The 22500-nt window shown below is 38.3% G+C and overlaps 2 protein-coding genes across 7 annotated transcripts in view; one reads left to right on the forward strand and one right to left on the reverse strand.

Annotated features, from left to right (window-relative positions):
* The window catches only part of LOC113824129 (tRNA endonuclease ANKZF1), a 13015-nt gene extending 3103 nt beyond the window's left edge, over positions 1-9912 (forward strand). For all 5 annotated transcript variants that reach the window (XM_027376875.2, XM_027376872.2, XM_027376873.2 and 2 more), the window contains exons 3-15: positions 488-578; positions 879-1082; positions 1447-1524; positions 1825-1925; positions 2143-2257; positions 2677-2831; positions 3501-3723; positions 4022-4357; positions 4591-4701; positions 5063-5201; positions 5467-5608; positions 7022-7207; positions 9142-9912. In XM_027376875.2, coding sequence (XP_027232676.2) covers positions 488-578; positions 879-1082; positions 1447-1524; positions 1825-1925; positions 2143-2257; positions 2677-2831; positions 3501-3723; positions 4022-4357; positions 4591-4701; positions 5063-5201; positions 5467-5608; positions 7022-7207; positions 9142-9324 — 2064 coding nt within the window. In that variant the 3' untranslated portion in view covers positions 9325-9912. The remainder of the gene's footprint in view (positions 1-487; positions 579-878; positions 1083-1446; positions 1525-1824; positions 1926-2142; positions 2258-2676; positions 2832-3500; positions 3724-4021; positions 4358-4590; positions 4702-5062; positions 5202-5466; positions 5609-7021; positions 7208-9141) is intronic.
* A 5016-nt stretch (positions 9913-14928) lies between these two features.
* Positions 14929-22500, reverse strand: part of LOC113824150 (isthmin-2) — a 76295-nt gene continuing 68723 nt past the window's right edge. For both annotated transcript variants that reach the window (XM_070117302.1, XM_070117303.1), the window contains exons 7-9: positions 18397-18522; positions 16372-16500; positions 14929-15076 (exon numbers count right to left, since the gene is read on the reverse strand). In XM_070117302.1, coding sequence (XP_069973403.1) covers positions 14977-15076; positions 16372-16500; positions 18397-18522 — 355 coding nt within the window. In that variant the 3' untranslated portion in view covers positions 14929-14976. The remainder of the gene's footprint in view (positions 15077-16371; positions 16501-18396; positions 18523-22500) is intronic.

Here is a 22500-nt window from a genome sequence, read left to right on the forward strand (position 1 = left end):
ATGATTCTTGAGAAATACATCATTTATTGATAAATGCATGGTAGATTATTCTTGATAGATACATAGCATGATAATTTGTGATATTCTGAACATATTATTTGATACTTCTAGTAATATAGCTGTAGTATGTGTTTATTTATGTATAAAAGCATATAAAAATATGTATATACATATATGATGTTTCTACAATAATATATAGATGTATGTTGATCTACCCTTGTTGTTACTTTTTGGAAAATATTTGAGGCCCCACTTTAAAAGTATACAAAAAGGATAGTTGTACAAATTAATTGATTTATGATAAATATGTCTCTTGCATTTACTTGGATGATATGAATAGGGAAATGTTTTAAATGAATTTTATATATATATGTATAATGGCAATTTTATAATCTACCCATCTGTATGTATATTTCTTGATTTTTATGTTGTATGTTCATTCATCCATCTTATAACCCACAACTGATAATGACATTAATTCCTGCAGATTGTGCCACTGCTTGCTGGGATTCGCATTGCAGAAGGCAGTGCAGAGTACGATGAAGTTGCAACCCAGTCTATGGCATCACCAAGCAAAGGTATGTGAACAGGCCGTACCTAAAGATTTTCGTATGAGCGTTTAGTTCTGTAATACAAATACTACGAAGTGGGGAAGTTTCTTCTCTTTTTGTCTTGATAGTTTTTTTACTTACGTGTTCACAAAGTAAAGAAAGGAAACATTCTCTGCAGTTTGACATTGTTCTAAAAATATAGTGTATTGAATTTGTCCTACGGGTTATACATCTAAGGAAAAACATGAATATAGTTATTATTACCTCATTTTACAGATATTTTACCATTACTCCCCTAATTCTTTCCTTAATCATGCTCCACCGCAGAACACTGTGCCATCGGCCTACCCATGTTCAGTCCTAGTGTCCCCAGCACGGCCTCTGAGTCACAGTGCTCACTTTGCCAAGTTACATTTGCTAGCCGTGAGGAGCAAGTCGGTCATTACCGCTTGGACTGGCATCGTTGCAACCTCCAGAGGTCCTTGGCTGGCAAACCCCCACTCTCTGAGGAACAGTTCTTGCAAGATATGAGTGAGTATTTTTTACGGTGAAGAGTGATTTGTTTTCCATTTCATAGAGTGGTACATTTTCTATATTTCTGGGTGATTTATTTTACCCAGACTTTGTGGGGAAGGTAAGCTTATATATAGTTCATGGTTTTCATCCTTCATTATGATTCTTTTCTTGAATATGAGAATTAAACAGTTAGAAAATGGAAATTGCTGTTTGTTGCTGTTCAACCCATTTGCCATATTTTTCTGAAACAGACAGACAGACAGACATAAAGGCAGAGAGATAAATACTGAGGTACAAGAGATCATGTTCCTACCTTGCTTTAAAAAAAAAAGAAAAAAGAAAAGAAAAGAAAAAAATTTATATTGATTTTTTCTTTTAGGTGATGTGTCAAGCTTATCGGGATCGGATGACGATGATGAGGAGGAGGGGGAGGAAGGCAAAGAATCCCCTGATGAAGGTAAATGTATACTTGATGATGTAAATACAAGTTGTAATGTTTCTGAATAAAGCCAAGTTATAGATATTATCTCTAACTTTATTTCGTTCTTTTTTTAAGGATTTTATTTCAAAGCAAATCATGTGAAAGAGTTGCTTATTCAGATAATTATCAGAAGTATATGATTTAGTTATTGAAATGGTGATTATGCTTTTATCTTATGAAAGTAATCATTCCCATATATACCCTTCTGTGATATGTCAGTATTTTCATTATGTTCTCATCTGTTTTGATAGTAAAGATTGACAATTGCTATTACAGATGTTAGTAATTCTGTACTGCGGAAACAAGCCAGAATGTTCTTCTGTAATGCAGATGGAAATGTGATATCAGTATACAGAGCCATTTTGTTTAATAAAAAGGTCAGTAAGTGTACATGGATAATGTACTTTCATTTTCTTCATCTTTTATTGGGTAGCAGCAATATGATTTGACAAGAAAAGTAAAGTTCATTAGATTGCGTTTTTTTTTCAGCATTAAAGCTAAATGAGATGATATTAGCCCCTTATATATTAGTACACTGCTTTCTGTTTCTTATCATTTCTCTGTTGAAATATGTTTTTAAATATTTTTTTGCAGAAAGAAATGTATGGGGAACAGGATGTTCTCCAGCGTGTGCTTGCAGCCCCCCGTAGGGTTAATGTTGCAGTTATTCTTCTTGGTGGAGGTCACTTTGCAGCAGCTGTGTTTAAAGGTATTGCATTTTATTTATTTTATTTTATTTTTATATTTTATTCTCCCCCCAGAGATGGTGGTAGTGAAATTTTATACTTTGGTATACTATACCTTAAGTGGAGGTGGGATGAAGAAGAGAAGAGGGAAGAGAGATGACAGGGATAAAGAAAAGGGAAAATATGGAGAAACAGTGATAGGTATGATAATTTGATAGTGATTTTATCACAGCATATGAAAGAGATAGTGATATTAAAACTTATAAGTGATACTTATGATTCTATGGACATTTTTTCTGCAGTCTGTAAATGATATAAGGAAACACTGTAAATCAAATAGACACTTCCTTTGTTAACTTGATATCAGGATACCCTCATTCCTACTGTTATTTTCCATCCTTGAGAACCCATAACATAAATATTTCTTCATGAAACGGAACAGGCAGTGAGGTGATCATCCATAAGACCTTTCACAATTACACTGTTCGAGCCAAGCAAGGAGGCAGCCAAAGCGCCAAGGATGGTCAGAGCGGCACCTCGCACCCCAAGTCCAGTGGTGCTTCGCTTAGGAGGTACAATGAGCTGTCACAGCAACAGGTGTGTTACTGTTCTCTGAGAAGATGCATGTTCTGTTTCTCTTTTTTCTGTCTGTTTCTGTGTATCTCTTTTTGTTGCTATTTTTCTGTCTCTCTCTTTGACTTGGTCTGGGTATATTTTTGAGTCTGTTTCTGTATTTATCTCATTCATTCTGTTTTTTTCCATCTGTCTTTCTGTCTCTCTCTGTGTGTCTGACTCTATTTCTTACTGTCTGTTTCTGTTTCACTAATTAGTTTCACTAATTCTATCTCTTTCCACCTTACTATTTCTTTCTGATGCACTGTAAGGAAGGTTGCCACACCAAGCTTTGTTAAAACGTCCATGGTTTTCTTAGATTATAAACCTTAAATGAATAAAGGATATTATAGGAAATATATATTTATTCCACTGCTTAACTTTGGTTCATATGATCCTCTCACATTCTGTGGTACAGAGGGTAAAGACTAAAATAAGAGAAGAAAGAGTAAAATAAGGGAAGAAAGGAAACAGAAGATACAAATGAAAGGGGAAATGCATTATCCATTGTAAACATTTCTGTGCAGAGTCTCCACCATTAGCCAAGAGTTCTGGCTATTTCAAGGTTGATAAAATGTATTTGTTTATATATTCCTTTATCTGTTTCAGTGAATATAAAATGATTAGCTTACACATTTCTTCTCTCTTCTGCAGCACATCCAAGAGCTGATGGAGTCTTGGAAAACCCACCTTGAGAGGTGTGACCTAATTTTCTTCCATGCCAAGAAGCACAATCGCAAAACGCTTTTTACTGGCAAGAAACCGATCCTCAATCCGAAGGATGATCGACTAAGGACCATTCCTTTCCCCACGAAGAGGGCAAAGTTCTCTGAAGTCAAGAGAGTGTATGGGATGCTCTTCGAAGTTCTCATTCATGGTAAGCAGAAGCAGGAGCAGTAAAGAGTAAATGAAGTCAATACTTTGGCTCTGTTGCATCTGGAGTTGGTATAGGTTTGCTTTGTAGAGTTTAGACTCAGTGAGTGTGTTTATGCTGTTAACAGTATTTGTGTTTTTGCTCTGGGAATAGTCTGGCTTACAGTTACGATATACCCAATGAAGTCATTTAAAAAATTATCCTGTGTTTTTATATTATTGCAGTCATGGGCTAAAGTTTTTAATACATGGAGTACATAGAAATTGTTTCAATTGACCCGATCTTATGGTTTTGTCAACAGGGACTGAAGATGAATTTAAGACAATGGTCAAGGAATCGCTTATTGGGGAGGTCAAGCCTGTCACAAAAAAGAAAAAGGAAGCAAGCCCTAAGAAGGAAACAAGTCCAAGAAAGGAGGCAAAGAAGCCCAAGAGTGAGAGAAGAAACGAGGTACCAGAACCATGCTCATCTTCCAGCGAATCACTTGTTGATGATGAGGATGACATGGTGATGACCATGACCAAGATGTCCTTTTGCATGAGGGACATAGGGGGAGGAAAGGACTGTTCATTTGACCCTAAAACATTGAGAAAATTAGAGAGAAAAGAAAGAGAGCAACCAAGAAAGTCTAAAGAGGGTGAGTTTTGTCTTTTTCATGCCATTTTGAGAGAGGGAGAGAGGGAAGGATGAAGGGGAGTTATGAGAAAGAGAAATGTGCTCGAGAGGGTGAGTGAGTGAGCAGAAGCAGAGGAGAAGGAGGAAAAGCTTTAATGTTTAACATGTAGCTATTGATCACCAGTTAATTTTATGCTTTTACAATTTACTCTTATTTATTCCATTCATTTATATTTTTCAATCATTGCATTTCAGGTTCCAAACACAAAGAAGTAGTTTGGAATGAGATATATACCTCGTGCAGGACTGGTAACAAGGACCGGCTGGAGATAGCACTAAAGTTTTCTTCGCCTTCAAGTCACAAGGGTATGGACTTATTCTCTGTAATAACTATAATGATGGTTTTGTTAAATTTAAAGGGAAACTGAACTTCAAAAGGCTGCAATGTCTTCAGATTTATAATATAAATCCTTGAGTTTAATTAATGCCTTGTGGTTTGATTTCTTTGAAGATGTATTTTTGTTGTTCTAGTGATGAAGTGGATTCCAAAGTTATTATTGTTTTCATTTGTAGACAAAAGAAGTGATTATATATTTTGTTCTTAAAGAAAAGTGAATGTTTTATTTATTAAGATTTTTATTATTATTGAAAGTGGATATTGAAATCATATCATTTTTATTGCAAACTTCTGAAATAAATGTGTAATTTTACTATTTTCTCTCAACAGGTAATGCACAAAACAAAGCACTCATGAACTCTCTTCAAAATGTACAGATTCCAACTGATCTGTCACTCATTACTTTTGGGAAGAAAGACCGAACTATGTTGCACATAGCAGCAGAAAGTGGACACAAAGATATTTTATGGTAAGGCAGGCAAACCTGAAAGACTTTTGAGAGAGAGAGAGAGAGAATGAAAATGAGAGAGAGCACTAAAAGTGATCAGAAAGAAAAGACAATGATATTGATGCTGATATAGAGAATAAAACAGAGAAACAGCTGGTGTGTAACAGTATATCATTTTTTTTCTCCTTATTGCCACATATAAGGGGATTGAAAAAGAGGATGCCTGCTTTTTTTCATTCCTTTTTTTTCTGTTTTCATCCCACCTCAATCCTTTGCTTTTGAATAGGTATCTGCTAGAACATGGTTGTGATCCAGCGGCCTCGGATAACAAGGGCAGTTTTCCATTTAATTTGTCGAAGGATAAAGAGACAAGAAATACCTTCCGTCGTTTTATGGCACAGCATCCGAAGAAGTATGACTACAAGCAGGTAATATTGAAAATGTTGTACATGATTCTTATATATTTTGATCCTTTGGATTAATGACTATGAATTTTAATTAGAAACATGACTGGATGTATGTGTGTGTTGAGGGGTTATTTTTTTTTTATATCATTAGGGTGGCTGACTGTATGCTATAGCAAAGATGATATAGGAATTCCTGTTTTATGTGCCCAGTGAGACCAAAAATTTGAGTTCCTAATTTAGAACCTGATCTATCGGAAGTTAAGCTAACTTATCCTAATCTAACCAAAACCAGCATAACAGAAATTAAACTAACCCTACCCTGAACATAAAAAAAAAAAAAAATTAAGCTAGCAGAACCTAAAAAAGAGTCAAAGTAAAACTGATCTAGACTAGGCTAAACTTAATGCTCATTTACATGATAACTTTCTATTCAAGCCATATATTGCACATTGGCTTTGTCACTAAGTGGGTAATGAATCAACTTTTGAATCAGTTTGTCTGTTGACTTGAAGATTAATTTATTTGAAACAATAGACATCTTACCTTAATACTGTGAAATGTAACACAGTCTCTTGGAGTTTGAATCTTGTTGAAAATATTAGCTTGTCAGTGCAAATTATCATCAGTGGACTTTTGCATTCTTATTTTTATTGTTGCAATTAGATTCAGATTTTATGAGGATAAATGGTGGATGAAGATAGTGGAACTTAACATAAATAAAAGGAAACCCAACATGCAATAATCAACTCTGATTGAGCCTAAATTTGTATAACCTGACTTAGCAAAGCCTGATCTAAACTAATCTGAATTATCCTAAACTATCCTAACTTTAGCTAACAGAGCCATGCCCAACTTAGCTCAAACAAAGTCTAAAATATTAAAGTCTTTTGCAGATTGAGACCGACATTCTGATCTTAAGAATTAAATCAATGACCAAGTGTTATTCCTTAACTTGATGTGGAATCTTGCTTATACTTTGTATCTTGGCTTTGACATATATAAAGCTTTATTTTTATCAGCGGCAGCTCAGTAGGACAATATGCAATACCTCTTTAGCTTTTCTGGTGATGGACCTAATCTTGATACCAGTCTTGCCCTATGTGTTATTCCCCTTATTACAACTATCTTAACCATATTGCATAATTTTTGTATACCAGTCTATTTCACACTTTGCAGACCATTTCTCATATTTCAGACCATACTGTAATCCATTCCTAACTCTGCAATCCATTTCTGGTATTGCAGACCAATTCTCATATTAGACAAGCATTGCAAGTTCTCATTTCAGATATCTTTGTCATACTATAATCCATTTCCCACTTTGCAATCCATTCCTCATAATGTGGCCCATTTCTTAGCTTACTCAGGCATGCAGCCCCTCATCATCATTTATCTTATTGAAATCCATTATAACACATTTGTTTTATTGCACAGGCCCGCATTCCGAGCCCACTGACAGCAGAGCAGGAAGCAAAGGAACAGGCAAAGGAAATTGAAAAGAAGAAGGCACAAGAAAAAGCCAGAGAGGAGAAGGAGAGAGAGAGGAAACAAAAGGAAGAAGAAGCCAGGAGAGAAAGAGAAGAGAAAAAAAGATTTCTCAAATTAAGTGACAGAGAGAAGGTACATGGTGGTATTTTTTTCTGTCGCTCTTCTTGCCTACTGCTTTTGCTTCTGTTTGCATTCTCTATTTCTGTTATTTTCTGCATTTTTAGAAATCAAGGGCCATCACTGAATAATTGAATGAGTGATATTAGCTAATATCCTTCAGATTAGATCTGACACTGCTATCATTTCTCTAAAACAAGATTAGTATATGGATAAAAAGTGAAAGAGAAAGGAATTTCCAAGACCAAAGAAAGTCATATCTTTTCAAGGGAAGTCAATAGGAATAATGTATATTTTTTTCATTCTTCATAGATGTTTGTTTTATTGTGACAGCTCAACTCGTAGGTGATATTTTGGGGCATAAGTAAATAAATCATTAATATAGTGTCCCCCCTTCTTTTGATGATTTAGGAAGAAATAACTTTTTTATGGTCATATAGTTTTACCAGGTATTCTTTGATTCTCTCTCTTCACCTTATTGCTTGACTCGGAACAAAATCTTATTCATGGTCAGGAAATATATGATTTCATACATATTGTGGTTGGGTTAGCAGAATGCATATATATTGTTTTGAAGATGTATTGAATGCATAATAATGGGTGCACAGAGAATCCTTTGTAAAGAATTTGATTGAATTACCAAAATTTTAAAGAGAAACATGTAAAATACAGGCTCCTGCAAAAGAATATGTTCAATGTCATAATGAAAACACATATAAGTACATTATTACGAATGTGTGTTGAATACCGTATGGTGGAAATTTGATTTTCAAAGCTGAATGAATATATGTCTTGAATTGTGAGTTTGCACTACATAAATGGTAGAATGTGAAAAAAAGCAGATAGATAGATAAATAGACAGATAGATAGGTAGATAGATCAATAAATTGAGGATATAGATAGATAAATTGAGAGTATAGATAGAAAAATATGAATATTAATAAAGATGTAAATATAAGTTTATAGTGATGTTGGATGTAGAAAATCATCATTAACACCATGTACAGAGAAATACCACTTCTAGTGACTAATAACTAAAGGTGAGAGATGGTAGCATTAGAAAATATATGTTGTTAAAAGCCAAATATTAATATTTTTGTTATAAACATTATAATTACTATATTTTTATTGATATGACTAACAGCAGCAGTATTAAGATATTATCGAAAATCAAGGAAAATGGTAAACAGGTGAGACAGGTAGTTCTCGTAATTGGCTCATTGGTGACGTAGTACTTAAGGAGCCATCTCTGTGTAAAAACAATTCCTAAATTAAACACATAGTGGGCATGGCATGTACGCACATGCCATCCCTGTCGGCAAGTGGTTAATATTTTTGAGAACTCCCCTATTTCTCTGAAAAAGGAGTAAAAGAGTATTGTTTTTTTCAATATGATCTAGAAGTTATCTTGTGTGAAGTAAAGCTAATGTTTAGGAGTTAGCTTAGGAATTCTGTTATCCCATTGATGCCAGGAGGGCACATGTATAGTTAATTAATTTTGTTTACACTTGGATAACTCCACACATGTTTTGTCAGTGAGGTGTCTATTATTAACCCAACCTGATCTTACTTGTTTATCCTTTCAGAAAGATTACTGATAATATTGTCAGTAACATTATGATAATCATAATGTCATCAGTAACAGCAAAGATAGGATTAGAGAAAGAGAAAAAAAGGGAAATTTAAGGAATATGGTAATCAAGAAGTGACTAAACACTTGTGGAACCATCTATGTGTAGACAAAATACATTGGACAGTGCAATATATTAAAATTACAACTCGACTATAGACGTGTTTGCCAGGGTAGAACCTTTTTGACCTTCACTTTTCTATGTTTATTAAGATAAAGTGTCAATGTATTGATCTTGTCTTCCTTTAAACAGTGGACTTTTAATTCTAAAAATGATTTGTTGGAAATGAAATAAAGCCTCAACTCCATAACCTTTCAGAGAGCTTTGGCGGCTGAGAAGCGATTCCTGCAACAACAACAGAGCACTGGTGCTGTCCCAAGCATCCCAAAACAGCGTTGCTTCATGTGTGGGAAGGACATCACAGGCATGGTGCCATTTGAGTACAATGACTTTAAGTTTTGTACAACAAAGTGTGTCCGTGAACATCGGACAAAACAGTAGTCTATAGTAGTGGAAGCAACAGATGGTAGAGATACAATAAATGATGGATGTGAGATGCTGGAACAATGGATTCTCTTGCTCTGTGATCATATTTCTAGTGTTATGGGGACAGTGGATTCTCAAGTTATGTGGTCATATTTCAGGGGTCTTTGGGACGTCCCTGTTCCTCCACCTTTCTTGAAGCTCTCAGGTGTTCACAAACATGAATTGTTAAGTGTTTTAGGATCATTCTTTTATTATGAATATTACCCAAATATCCAGTTTACAATTATTATATCACATAAAATTAAAGCAAACCCAATAATTGCAAAGGAATACTCACTTGCAAAAGGGTTTATTCTGAATACTGAACTGCCACACAAACCTATGAGTTAGAATAGCAAGTTTTGTATGTGATCTTATATTATAAAGAAAAAAGATGTTTTCTAGTCATGATAAGAGTTTCAATTTGGATGCTGTGTATTTTATGGGTTTAAATATGTTATATTTAGTTCGTGCAGACATGCATGGCCATGTGCATATATTTCCATTTTTTTGTTGTGTTGATTCTGTTGAATATCCATAAATATTTTTCCAATAAACTCTAAAGGTACCAAAGACTTTTCCTTATGATACTACCAAACCTCAAAGCTAAGCTCATTATTAAAGTTATTTGTTTTATATGAGGTCTTAGATGACACATTTCAATTTACAAAATGATCACCCATCAAAGGCATTCATGGAGAATGATAGAAAGGGGATCAAATCCTAATTCACCAAGCAAACAAAGCAAGCTGCTGGTCCCATGGGGAGAGCAACCACTGAGTTGTAATCCTGCATTAAGCATGGGAACCCTGCAGGGAGGGTTGAAATTTTTACATCCACACTGAATGGCCTTCAGAATGTACAATTTAGACAAGTGGTGTAGACCTCAGACAAGCTGTCAGGATGGAGGCTTGGAGCTTATGACTATTGTGAGAGAAATAAGCCAACTAGGGGTGGAGTTTACTGTCCTTTCAGAGGTAAGCAGACACGACAGTGTCATGGTCAGTGAGGGTGTTTACATTTTATAATGGTTGGGTTATAGTGATTGTCATTACTTACAGGGGCTATCATAGCCATCTCCAGCAGACTCCAGCCCTCTGTTGTGGAGTTCCAGTCGATGAGAGTATTATGGGTTCAAGACTGAAATATGTGTTTGGCTTCATGTCTCATATTGTTGTGTATGATCCTTCCAACTGATGTAAACTTAACATGAAAAGCATGGCCTGTGCCAAATTTGCATATATTTCAGTAACTTGTGTTGTGTTCAGTTGCACTTGAGCTGGTCACGAGATATGTGTCAGCTTAGGAGCTCATACCAGTAGTGAGAATAGCCACTTATGATAATTTGTGAGGTCCCAGAGATTTATGATTACCAACTCCAGTTGCCACTGCCCAGACCTGCATCATTGGACCTAGAGCAGTGATTCAAGAAATGCATCAATTGTTAGCACTTGGTAGGGGAACATCTAGAAATGCAGGATTTTCCAGTGCTAAGTTGTAAAACTTGTAGAATAGTTATGGCTACTTTCAGGCCCAATTTTAAATCTACCCAAGGGTGGTTTGCCTGAAAGGGGCATGGATGCTCTGGGATTTGCTATGGCATTTTCTAAACAATGCACAGTGTTTGACAATCTGAAGGACTCTATTGCACTGTGGGACATCTCCAAATGTAAAACATTATGCAACCTAGAGGCCATTGGTGACTGCTTGAGTAGAAAGCAGACTTTTATCTAACAGGACTAGAGGCCATGGGTGTGTGTTGCATGAGTCAGCTGTCTAAAAATGGGAATCACATCAATCTCTGGTACATTAGAATTGGTCTATGCTGAACCATATGGGCTAGTGCCGAGGGGGGGGACCATCGACACATCCACCCATCGTTTCCAGTAACATGTGCCCCTCTTGGAGAAGCAGATCCATCGCCCATTTCTATTCTCTTCACAACAGTTCTTATCGATGTTTCCTAGACATTGCTGTCTAGGTTGATCTATTGGCCTTCTCCACCCTGGATTATCTCTAGAGAAGACAACCTGATGGAGTTGAGCCAAGTGGCCTAAGTTAGCAGCCCTGGACTGTGCAATTAACAGGTCCTACACTGGGCTCATGGTGTAACGGTTGGTTGGACACGTGATCCTGTCAACTAATGCCCCATGATCCAATGGAAGTACCTGTTGCAAAAAGCATCAAGACGAGACTCCAATGCACAAGATAGTCAAAGTCTTCCTTCCATACAGCAAAGTTGTAAGTAACAGGCCTACAAATACTCTTAGATTGATTCTTATGGTATCTCCAAATACTCTTACTGAGCGAGTTCATGGCACCTTCTGCCAGATCAATCTGTTTACTAACTTGACCCACATGTAGTCCAACTAGTACCTGTGTTATTCTTTTCACTCGTACCAATATAGCAGGTTGCATGGATGTTGGGTAAATAATCTGTACTTAGTTCATTCCTACACTACAAAGAGTTGTCATCGTCTCTCACATCGATTTAAACCTGGTGTAGGCTGTACTTGGTATTGTTCTAATGGCTCCACTTAAAGCTAAGTTCTCTCTCAAATTGCCAAAATGTTTCCTCTTGTCTCCTTCAAGTAGGATTGTCTAGCTCCACTTGCTAGTACCCTTGAAACTACTGCTTCAAGTTCTCCAAGTAGACACCCTTCGTGTTCAGAGTAAGCGAGATCTACCTTGGTCCATTTTTGCTTAGTTCCCCCACGACATGAGATAGTTGCTGATTCAGTTGGGATTCCACTGCCGTTTTTTCTAGCTCGTGGGTATTTTGGAGGAACAACAATACCATCAAGCATGGCTGAATTAGTCTCTAATCTGTTTAGTACTAAACTCCTAAACTTAAACTGTTGAGTAAAATGTTCAATTTGATAAGTCGTCAGCCAACTATATTCACTGTATTGGAAACCCAGGATGAAAGCATTGAACTCACGAAATCCCAGAAATCCCAGGTTCATGGGTTCGAATCCCGAGGTTTCCGCTTGTTCCAAACCCTATTTCTATGAGAATGTTAGGAATGGCTACCACTGGTACTTTCGAAGCTTCAGCAAACGGTAATTAAAAATAAGGGTAATTAAAAGTAAGGGGAGTGAGCACCAGGGAAGTTTTGTTCATGACTTGTGAGTATCAGGCAACGTATATGAACGTCAGGTTTGTAAAGTAAGTGAATACCAGGTAAGTAAAGCAGGCAACGTAAGTGTGTCAGGCAGCTATGTTAAAGTAACGTAAGGGAACGCTAGGTAAGTCCACTCCAATTTCGTTTGATTGCCGCTTAAATTTTTTGCATAAAAACATGTATATTAATAATAATAAGGTCGGACCAGAAACCACTCCAGGTGTTGCTTTGGCAAACTTGCACATATTGCCACTATCAGAGGCACGTGCTGCCGAAAACCAATCAGAGAACTTGTTTGTAGTAACATATTAGAGGATAACCAATCAGGAAGCGTCTTATCTTTCAAAACAATATGGCGCCTTAGAATACTTTGTTGTGTGTTGGTGTGCGCCACTCTAGACTCTAGATCTAAACTAAACTTATAGTTTTAAACTATAAGCTCAGTTCAGTTAAGAGTTTAATTTTAGAGTAGTTTATAGAGCATGTAGACAACAGAAGTGAATCTTAAAAACTAGATTGCTTCAGCGCCACACGTCCCTTCCTCCCTCGGACTTGTGAATTAAAAACTTGATGTTTACGGTTTGACAGTTGACAAATCCTAACACAGAAGTAAATAATCCAGTTATACAAAGCGAATGAGAAGCGTCACAATTTCTGCCGATCGCAGACTCTGGCAACCAATCTTATTTTCATACTACGGGTACCCTGTTTCCCCTAAATAAAAAAAATGTTAAATTATCACCGCAGTATTTCATTGGTTAAATAATTATGCACATACATGTAGTTATATATTTACACAAAACACAAACTATTAGCAATGCTTTGCTAATAGTTTGTTTTAAGTATTCCTACTTTGCAGTCTCTTTTCTACTGAGTATAATGAAGGCATAAATACAAACAATAGTTTACATATTACTTTTATTAGACTATTCTCATCTTATAATAATATCAATATTTCTCAAGACTAATGACTAGATGAATAGGAACGAGACAATAAGTGCCGGAAGTAATAAAACATCTGGCAATTAAATAATGCATTAGGTTAAACATCAATTCCAGTTCATACTTATTTCATTGAGTTTATAAATTCTAGTGTGAAAGTTATTTTGAGAGTAAAAGCGTCTTGTTTGTACTTTCTTCTGATTATAAACGTGGATTATCTGTACTGCTGACATCTAGTGAGTGGAAATTATTAGAATATTTTCATATTACTGCTATTTATTTACTTGTTGGTATTTTCTCATTGTCATTTGTGGTTATACGTTCTATCGAGTGTGAATTATTGCTTGAATTAAGGTACCTGGCCGAAGATAAGTCATTGTAAGTACTTATAATATCCCTTTAAATAAAGAGATTTCGGGCCAATAGTTTTGCAGTTGATACAAAACAATGGTCATGTCAAGATGGCAGGTTTCTGGAATATCTACGATTGTACTTTCCACAAAGGAAAGTCTGGCATGACCCACCCCCCCTACTACGCTTTTTCTATCTAAAAAAAGATTCACGTTTCATATTAAGCTCAGCCGACTACACTGCTAATTATAGAATCTATTTCTCTTTCATCGCGTACATTAAGCAACTTTATATAAAAAGACTGAGTACCTACTTTCACTAAAACAATATTTCTCTTCAAACTATTGTACTGCCCTACTCTAATTAACAGCCAACAACTGCTGGATCTCGTATTAAACATTTTATAATTGAATTAATTGTAAATCTGAGGAAGGATTATTTGTTTCGAAAGATATTCTTCACAAGGTCTCTCTCAAACACGGTATTTGATTAATAGTAATCACAAATGACCATTTAAACAGGTTTGAGTTTTTTTTTTCGTATCCTGTTCCGCCACAGAAAGGACTTTCTTGTCCGATTTTATTGATTTGTCAACAGGATTACTTGAAAAGTTTCTGACGGATTGTGATTATGTTTTGTGCTTGGGATATCCATGGACCAGGGAATTAAGTGATTAGATTTCGTAGGTGATCTGGATTGCAGTTCGCGTCCAGGACGAAATTAAAGGATTCTGAAACCTTACACACAGAGAGGTAACTCCTAGTGGAAAGTTTCTTTAAAAATGTATATATAGTTTTGCTTATTACACAAATTATTTTGAAACCTTTGCTGTCTTTCAATGTCTATCTCTCTTCATACATGTAATGTTTGGCACTGGCAAAGTTTTGTGCTCTTTGACTTTTTTTAATTTTATAAATGTGGTTATCGATAATATCAGATTTCATGTCTATATGTGTGTACATTCATATAATATATATATATATATAAAATTATATATACATACACATATTTGTATATATACATATGTATGTATGTATGTATGTATGTATGTATGTATGTATGTATGTATGTATGTATGTATATATATATATATATATATATATATATATATATATATATATATATATATATATACATATACATACATACACACATGTGCAAGTTGAGTGTGTGTGTATGTGTGTGTTTGTAAATCAACAGACCAATCCTGATTAGTAATCAGTAGCCATGTAAATTTGTTGCTGATAAACCGCGTCATCTGGATTCGTGTAGCAGTGGCGACCATTGTTTGGGGGACGAACTGCTTGATACCTAAAAGACAGAAATGCTCTTTTAACACATTTTGATATTAAGAACTTGATTGTTATTTAAAGAAGCGTTATTTAACGCAATGCTCTCGCAATAATATACGAGGTTCTGATACACGTGTAATGAATATCGTTAGGTAGAATACGTGCAGTTTACATAAATCAGAGAGAGAGAGAGAGAGAGAGAGAGAGAGAGAGAGAGAGAGAGAGAGAGAGAGAGAGAGAGAGAGAGAGAGAGAGAGAGAGAGAGAGAGAGAGAGAGAGAGAGAGAGAGAGAGAGAGAGAGAGAGAGAGAGAGAGAGAGAGAGAGAGAGAGAGAGAGAGAGAGAGAGAGAGAGAGAGAGAGAGAGAGAGAGAGAGAGAGAGAGAGAGAGAGAGAGAGAGAGAGAGAGAGAGAGAGAGAGAGAGAGAGAGAGAGAGAGAGAGAGAGACGATGGCATGGAAAACAAAGTGATATCGCCAAGAGAGGGTTGTACCGCCACAGTTTTTAGTTCGTCCAGTGACAGCACTGTGAGTGGCGTGGGATTCACTGATGTAGTTAATATTACTAAAAAAAGTGCGCTTTTTCATTACTGTAGAAGCAAGTCCGTTTATGTTATTGCTAAAATGGTGAATGTATTGCACCGTTTGTCCTCTGCGAATTATATGTAATATAAGCATTAACATGTTCTTACATAACTTTCATTGCTTGTATATGAACAGTGAAACATATAAGCAATATGACTACTACATAATGTAGAACTAGTAGGTGCTTTCTTTGATTTTTCTAACTATACATGACTGAATATAATGGTGTGGAGATAGTGTTGAGGCATCACTCACTCAATGTCTGTCGGGATCTCTTAATTAACTAATATTACGAACAAAATAACTTAACTTGAATCAACTATCTGTCTGCTTGACAATCACAGCAGACAAAATTGGGAATGATTATCACCAAAACTTATCCCAGTTCCCCTGAATAGATATAAACGACAAAACTGGCTGTGTCTCGCCATAACCTGTCGCATTAGGTAAAACCGGCAGTGACTGTCATCGTAATTTGTCGCATCAAGGAAAACTCACAGCGATTGTCACCATAATTTGCCAGTCTTGACCGGTAGTCCGCACAATCTGTTAGCAGGCAAAATTGGCAATGACTGTCACCACAATCTATCATACTAAACACAACTGGGTGACTGTCAATCATACCCTATCAGCAGGCCAATTCGGTAGTAACTGTCAATACATTCTCTCATACCAAACAAAGCTGGCACTGACCATCACTCTACTCATAACCCGGCCATAAAAGTGACTCACCTGAGAAAGTTTCCTCGACAGGCCAGCCAGGGAAGGATGTCCACTTTGCGATGGAGAGCAGGATTCACCTCAGGACTCACCAGCGCTGGACTCCCCGCCCCACTGCCCCGGGTTAGGAGGTGGCGGTCCCTGAAGAGAGGTGCAAGGAGGGATTATGATGGAGGGGGACCTGGTGATCTCCGTCTTTTTCTCTTTCTTTTTTCTAGAGGTGCATGGAGGGGGACCTGGTGATCGTTTTTTCTCTTTCTTTTTTTTTTTTTTTCTAGAGGTGCATGGAGGGATTATGATGGAGGGGGACCTGGTGATCGTTTTTTTTTCTTTCTTTTTTTTCTAGAGGTGCATGGAGGGATTATGATGGAGGGGGACCTGATCGTCCTTTTCTCTTTCTTTTTTTCTAGAGGTGCATGGAGGGAGACCTGGTGATCTCTCTCTCTCTCTCTCTCTCTGTCTGTTTCTGTGATTTTTGTCTAGTTAACTCCGCTGAGAAAATTATGTTTTTGGTCGCATTGGTTAGTATGTTTGTTCGTTGGTTAGCAGGATAACTCAAAAAAGTTATGAATAGTTTTTTTTATGAAATATTTAATAGAGGTGCGTCTTAGCCTAACTTAGATGCCATTAAATTTTGGTAGCGATCCGAATATTATTTGTTCGTCTGTTAGTAAGATAACTCAAATTTTAATGATTTCAATGTAATTCTCTAAGTGAGAATATTTATATAGCATCAGTGATTTTATTGCCTTGACGGAGGTATGCGCTGAGTGCTTCTAGTTTTCTCTCTTTTAGTCTGTTTGCCAGATTTTGTCTGATTGTTTCCCCTTTTCGTCTTGCTTTTCTCTTTGTTTCTCTTTCTATTTTTCTTTCTCTCTCACTCTTTCTATTATTTTCTCTACTTTTCTCTCTTCCACTTTCTCCCATTATTAAATGTGTATTTAACCCTCCCCTCTCTCTCTCTCTCTCCGCCCTCCCCCTGTCTCTCTCTCTCTCTCTTTCTCTGTCTGTTTTCACACCTCTTTGTACTCCTTCTCACATACCCCACCTCTGAGGGACCAATCACAGCAGCGGGTTGACTAGCCACGCCCCAGCATTCGTGACCTGTGACCTGCTCTTTCATCGCCACCCCACACTCGACCTCGAATCACGACTCCACCCGGACGCTTCCCTCCTGGGGTGTCACTCCCCTTACCCCCCCGAGTCTCGTCTCCGCTCGGACGCGGCCTGCCCCTGGGGTCACCTTCGCCGCAGCCGGGCTACCCCTTGCTCCTTCCTGAACCAGCACGGGATTTAGCCTACGCCCACGCTACGAGTCCCCACCAACATAATAAAACTGTTAAAGCGATCAAAAGTGTCTCCATACACCACCAAGTCGGGGAACCTCTAAACCTTGACACCACCCCATCCCCCTCACCCCTCTCCCACCCCTCAACCTCTCACCCTTCACCCATGCCCCCCCCCCCCAAAAAAAAATAAGGAAATAAGTTAGATTAAAAAAGGACACATACACCGCCCCCCCAATATATATATATATATATATATATATAAATTGAATTAAGATAAAAAAGGACCCACGTACACCCCCAAAAAAAGATAAAAAAGGAACGCCCCCCCCAAAAAAAAAGAAGAATAAAAATAAATAAATAAAATAAAATAAAAAAGGACCCACCTACACGCCCCCCTAAGAAGATGAAAAAAAGAATATATATATAAAAAGGACCCACTTACACCCCCCCCAAAAAAAAGATAAAGGAACGCCCCCCCAAAAAAAAAGAGAATAAAAAAAAATAAAAAAAGGACCCTCCTACAAGCCCCCCCCCAAAAAAAAAAAACATAAAAAAGGGACCCACCTACACGCCCCCCTCCCCCCCCCCCCCCCCCCCAAAAAAAAAAAAAAAAAAAGGACCCACCTACAAGCCCCCTCCCCCCCACAAAAAAAGGACCCACCTACACGCCCCCCACCAAAAAAAAGGACCTTCCTACAAGCCCCCCCCCAAAAAAAAAAAAAAAAAAAACATAAAAAAGGGGACCCACCTACTGTAGCAGCAGGTCTGGGCGGCGAGCGAGCGCGGGCGTGGGAGGAGCAGAGAGCGGATGCAGACGTCGGCGCCTCGGTGGTAGACGTCGGTTCTCTCTCGGGTTCTGCTCACCGCCAGCCACCTGCGGGTCGGGTGGGCGGGGTGGTGAGTCTGTTTGTGTGTGTAGGGGAGGGGGTTGGTTGGTTAGTGTGGGCGGGTGGGTGGGCGGGGTTGTGAGTTGGTTTGTGTGTGTAGGGGGGGGGCGGGGTTGTGTGTGTAGGGGGGGGGCGGGGTTGTGAGTTTGTTTGTGTGTGTAGGGGGGGGGGGTTGGTTGGTTAGTGTGGGTCGGGTTTTGGGAGTTTGTTTGTGTGTGTAGGGGGGGGGTTGTGAGTTTGTTTGTGTGTGTAGGGGGGGGCGGGGTGGTGAGTTGGTTTGTGTGTGTAGGGCGGGGGGTTGTGAGTTGGTTTGTGTGTTGGGGGGGGGGGGGTTGGTTGGTTAGTGTGGGCGGGTTTTGGGAGTTTGTTTGTGTGTAGGGGGCGGGGTTGTGAGTTTGTTTGTGTGTGTAGGGGGGTGGGCGGGGTGGTGAGTTGGTTTGTGTGTTGGGGGGTTGATTGGTTGGTTGGTTAGTGTGGGCGGGGTGGTGAGTTTGTTTGTGTGTAGGGGGCGGGGTTGTGAGTTTGTTTGTGTGTGTAGGGGGGTGGGCGGGGTGGTGAGTTGGTTTGTGTGTTGGGGGGGGGTTGGTTAGTGTGGGCGGGGTGGTGAGTTTGTTTGTGTGTGTAGGGGGGTGGGCAGGGTGGTGAGTTGGTTTGTGTGTTGGGGGGGGGGTTGGTTAGTGTGGGCGGGGTGGTGAGTTGGTTTGTGTGTTGGGGGGTTGATTGGTTGGTTGGTTGGGCGGGGTGGTGAGTTTGTTTGTGTGTAGGGGGCGGGGTTGTGAGTTTGTTTGTGTGTGTAGGGGGGTGGGCGGGGTGGTGAGTTTGTTTGTGTGTAGGGGGCGGGGTGGTGAGTTTGTTTGTGTGTGTAGGGGGGTGGGCGGGGTGGTGAGTTGGTTTGTGTGTTGGGGGGGGGGTTGGTTAGTGTGGGCGGGGTGGTGAGTTTGTTTGTGTGTTGGGGGGGGGTTGGTTAGTGTGGGCGGGGTGGTGAGTTTGTTTGTGTGTTGGGGGGGGGGGGTTGGTTAGTGTGGGTCGGGTTTTGGGAGTTTGTTTGTGTGTGTGTAGGGGGGGGTTGTGAGTTTGTTTGTGTGTGTAGGGTGGGCGGGGTTGTGAGTTTGTGTGTGTTGGGGGGGCGGGGTTGTGAGTTTGTGTGTGTTGGGGGGGCGGGGTTGTGAGTTTGTTTGTGTGTGTAGGGGGGGTTGTGAGTTTGTTTGTGTGTTAGGGGGTTGTGAATTTGTTTGTGTGTTGGGGGGCTGTGAGTTTGTTTGTGTGTTGGGGGGGTTGTGAGTTTGTGTGTGTTGGGGGGGTGTTGGTTAGTGTAGGCGGGGTTGTGAGTTTGTTTGTGTGTGTAGGGAGTTTTGGTTAGGGTTTGTGAGTTTGTTTGTGTGTTGGGGGGGGGGGGGGTGAGGGTTTGTGTGTGTAGGGGGCGGGGTTGTGAGTTTGTTTGTGTGTGTAGGGGGGGTTGTGAGTTTGTTAGTGTGTTGGGGGGGGTTGGTTAGTGTGGGCGGGGTTGTGAGTTTGTTTGTGTGTGTAGGGGGGGGGGGTAGTGTGGGCGGGTTTGTGAGTTTGTTTGTGTGTGTAGGGGGGGGGGGAGGGTTGGTTAGTGTGGACGGGGTTGTGAGTTTGTTTGTGTGTGTAGGGGGGGGGGGGGTTAGTGTGGGCGGGTTTGTGAGTTTGTTTGTGTGTGTAGGGGGGGGGGAGGGTTGGTTAGTGTGGACGGGGTTGTGAGTTTGTTTGTGTGTGTAGGGGGGGGGGTTAGTGTGGGCGGGTTTTAGGAGTTTGTTAGTGTGTTGGGGGGGGGGGGGGTTGGTTAGTGTGGTCGGGTTTTGGAAGTTTGTTAGTTTAAGGGTTAAGGGAGGAGGGGGGGGGGGGGTTGTTGTTGTTAGGTTAGGGTTGGTTAGTTTAAGGGTTAAAGGGTATAAGCGGGAAGTTGTTAGGTTAGGGTTGGTTAGTTTAAGGGTTAGGGGCGGGTTGTTAGGTTAAGGTTTTGTTAGTTTACGGTTGGGGGGTTGTTAGTTTAAGGGTTAAAGGGGGGGGGGTTGTTAGGTTAGGGTTTTGTTAGGGTTTGTTAGGTTAAGGGTTAAGGGGGTGTTGTTAGGTTAAGGTTTAAGCGGGAGATTGTTAGGGTTTGTTAGTCTGGGGGGGTTGTTAGGTTAAAGTTTGGGGGGCTTGTTAGTTTAGGGTTAAGTGGGAGGGTTGTTAGGTTACGGTTTGTTTGTTTAAGACTGGGGGGTTGTTAGGTTAAAAGGGTTTTGTTAGTTTGAGGGTAAAGTTTTTTTTTGTTAGTTTAGGGTTTGTTTGTTTAAGGGCTAAAGGAGGTTGTTAGTTTAAGGGTTAAGGGGGGGGGGTTGTTAGGTTAGGATTTGTTAGTTTAAAGTTGGGGGGTTCTTAGTTAAGGGTTAAGGGGGGGTTGTTAGCTTAGGGTTTTGTTAGTTTAAAGTTGGGGGTTGTTAGTTAAGGGTTAAGGGGGGGTTGTTAGCTTAGGGTTTTGTTAGTTTAAAGTTGGGGGGTTGTTAGTTAAGGGTTAAGGGGGGGGTTGTTAGGTTAGGGTTTTGTTAGTTTAAGGTTTGGGGTTGTTAGTTAAGGGTTAAGGGGTGGTTGTTAGGCTAGGGTTTGTTTGTTCGTAGTTTATCAATTTTGGATTTGTTAGGTTAGGGTTAAGGGGGTTCGTTAGTTAAAGATTGGGTGCGTTGTTAGTTTAGGGTTAAGGGGGGGGTATAGTTTGAGTTGTAGGGGTTCGTTAGTTTAAGGTCGGGAGGTTTGTTAGTCTATTAGGGCTTGTTAGATTGGAATTTGCTTGTTACGGGATTGTTAGTGTGGAGAGGTTGTTAGTTTAGGCGGTTAGTTAGGTTAGTTAGGTCAGAGTTTGTTGGATTTGTTAGCTTGTTTTTTGTTTATTTGTTTGGAGAGGTTGTTAGTTTAGGAGTTAGGTTAGTTAGGTTAGAGTTTGTTAGATTGAATTGTGGGTTTGTTAGTTTGACAGATAAGTAGATATACAAATAGACACATAAACATATAGATGGCTCAATGTACATATAAACAAACAAACAAACAAAATAACATATAATTAAAATAATGATATAACATAACGAAATAAAGAAACAGATAAACTAAAATCAATAAATGAGAAATACACTGAAAGTTAAAAGGAATTGGTAAGTTAATAAATGATAAACATATGAATAAAAATAAATGAATGGGGAATTATGAAGCAGGCTAAAATAACATACATATAACACGGATAATAACAACAAAAACAACAACAACAACAACAACAATAATAATAATAATAATAATAATAATAATAATAATAATAATAATAATAATAATAATAATGGTAACAGTAAACTTAATGATATTTATGGTAATAACGTCACCAATAATAATAATAATAATAATAATAATAATGATAATAATAATAATAATAATAGTAGTAGTAATAATAATAATGATAATAATAATAATAATAATAATAATAATAATAATAATAATAATAATAATAATAATAATAATATCAACAACAACAATACTACTACTAATGACAATAATAATAATTCCACTACAACAACTGCTACTACTGCTATTAATGATAATAACTATAGTAATAGTGTTATCAAAGAATGGCAATACCAACATCAATGATGATAACAAACAACAACAGAAAATATATTATCACAATAATTATAACAAGAAAACAACAATACCATCATCAGCAACAATGATAATATTGATAATAATCATAATGTTAATAATAACAAAAATAATAACAATAATGGCAATAATAATAATAATAATAATAACAATGATAAAAATTGTAACAATAATAATAGTAATCATAGAAATTATAGACAAGAAATGCTAGAATAGTGATAAATAACAATAACATCAGAATTAATGATAATAAAACCAAAAGAATGATAAGAATAAATATAATACAACCCCTTTGCTCCTGAAAATGAAATAATGATGAT

Source organism: Penaeus vannamei, chromosome 40 (assembly GCF_042767895.1).
Source record: "Penaeus vannamei isolate JL-2024 chromosome 40, ASM4276789v1, whole genome shotgun sequence".
Taxonomy (NCBI): domain Eukaryota; kingdom Metazoa; phylum Arthropoda; class Malacostraca; order Decapoda; family Penaeidae; genus Penaeus; species Penaeus vannamei.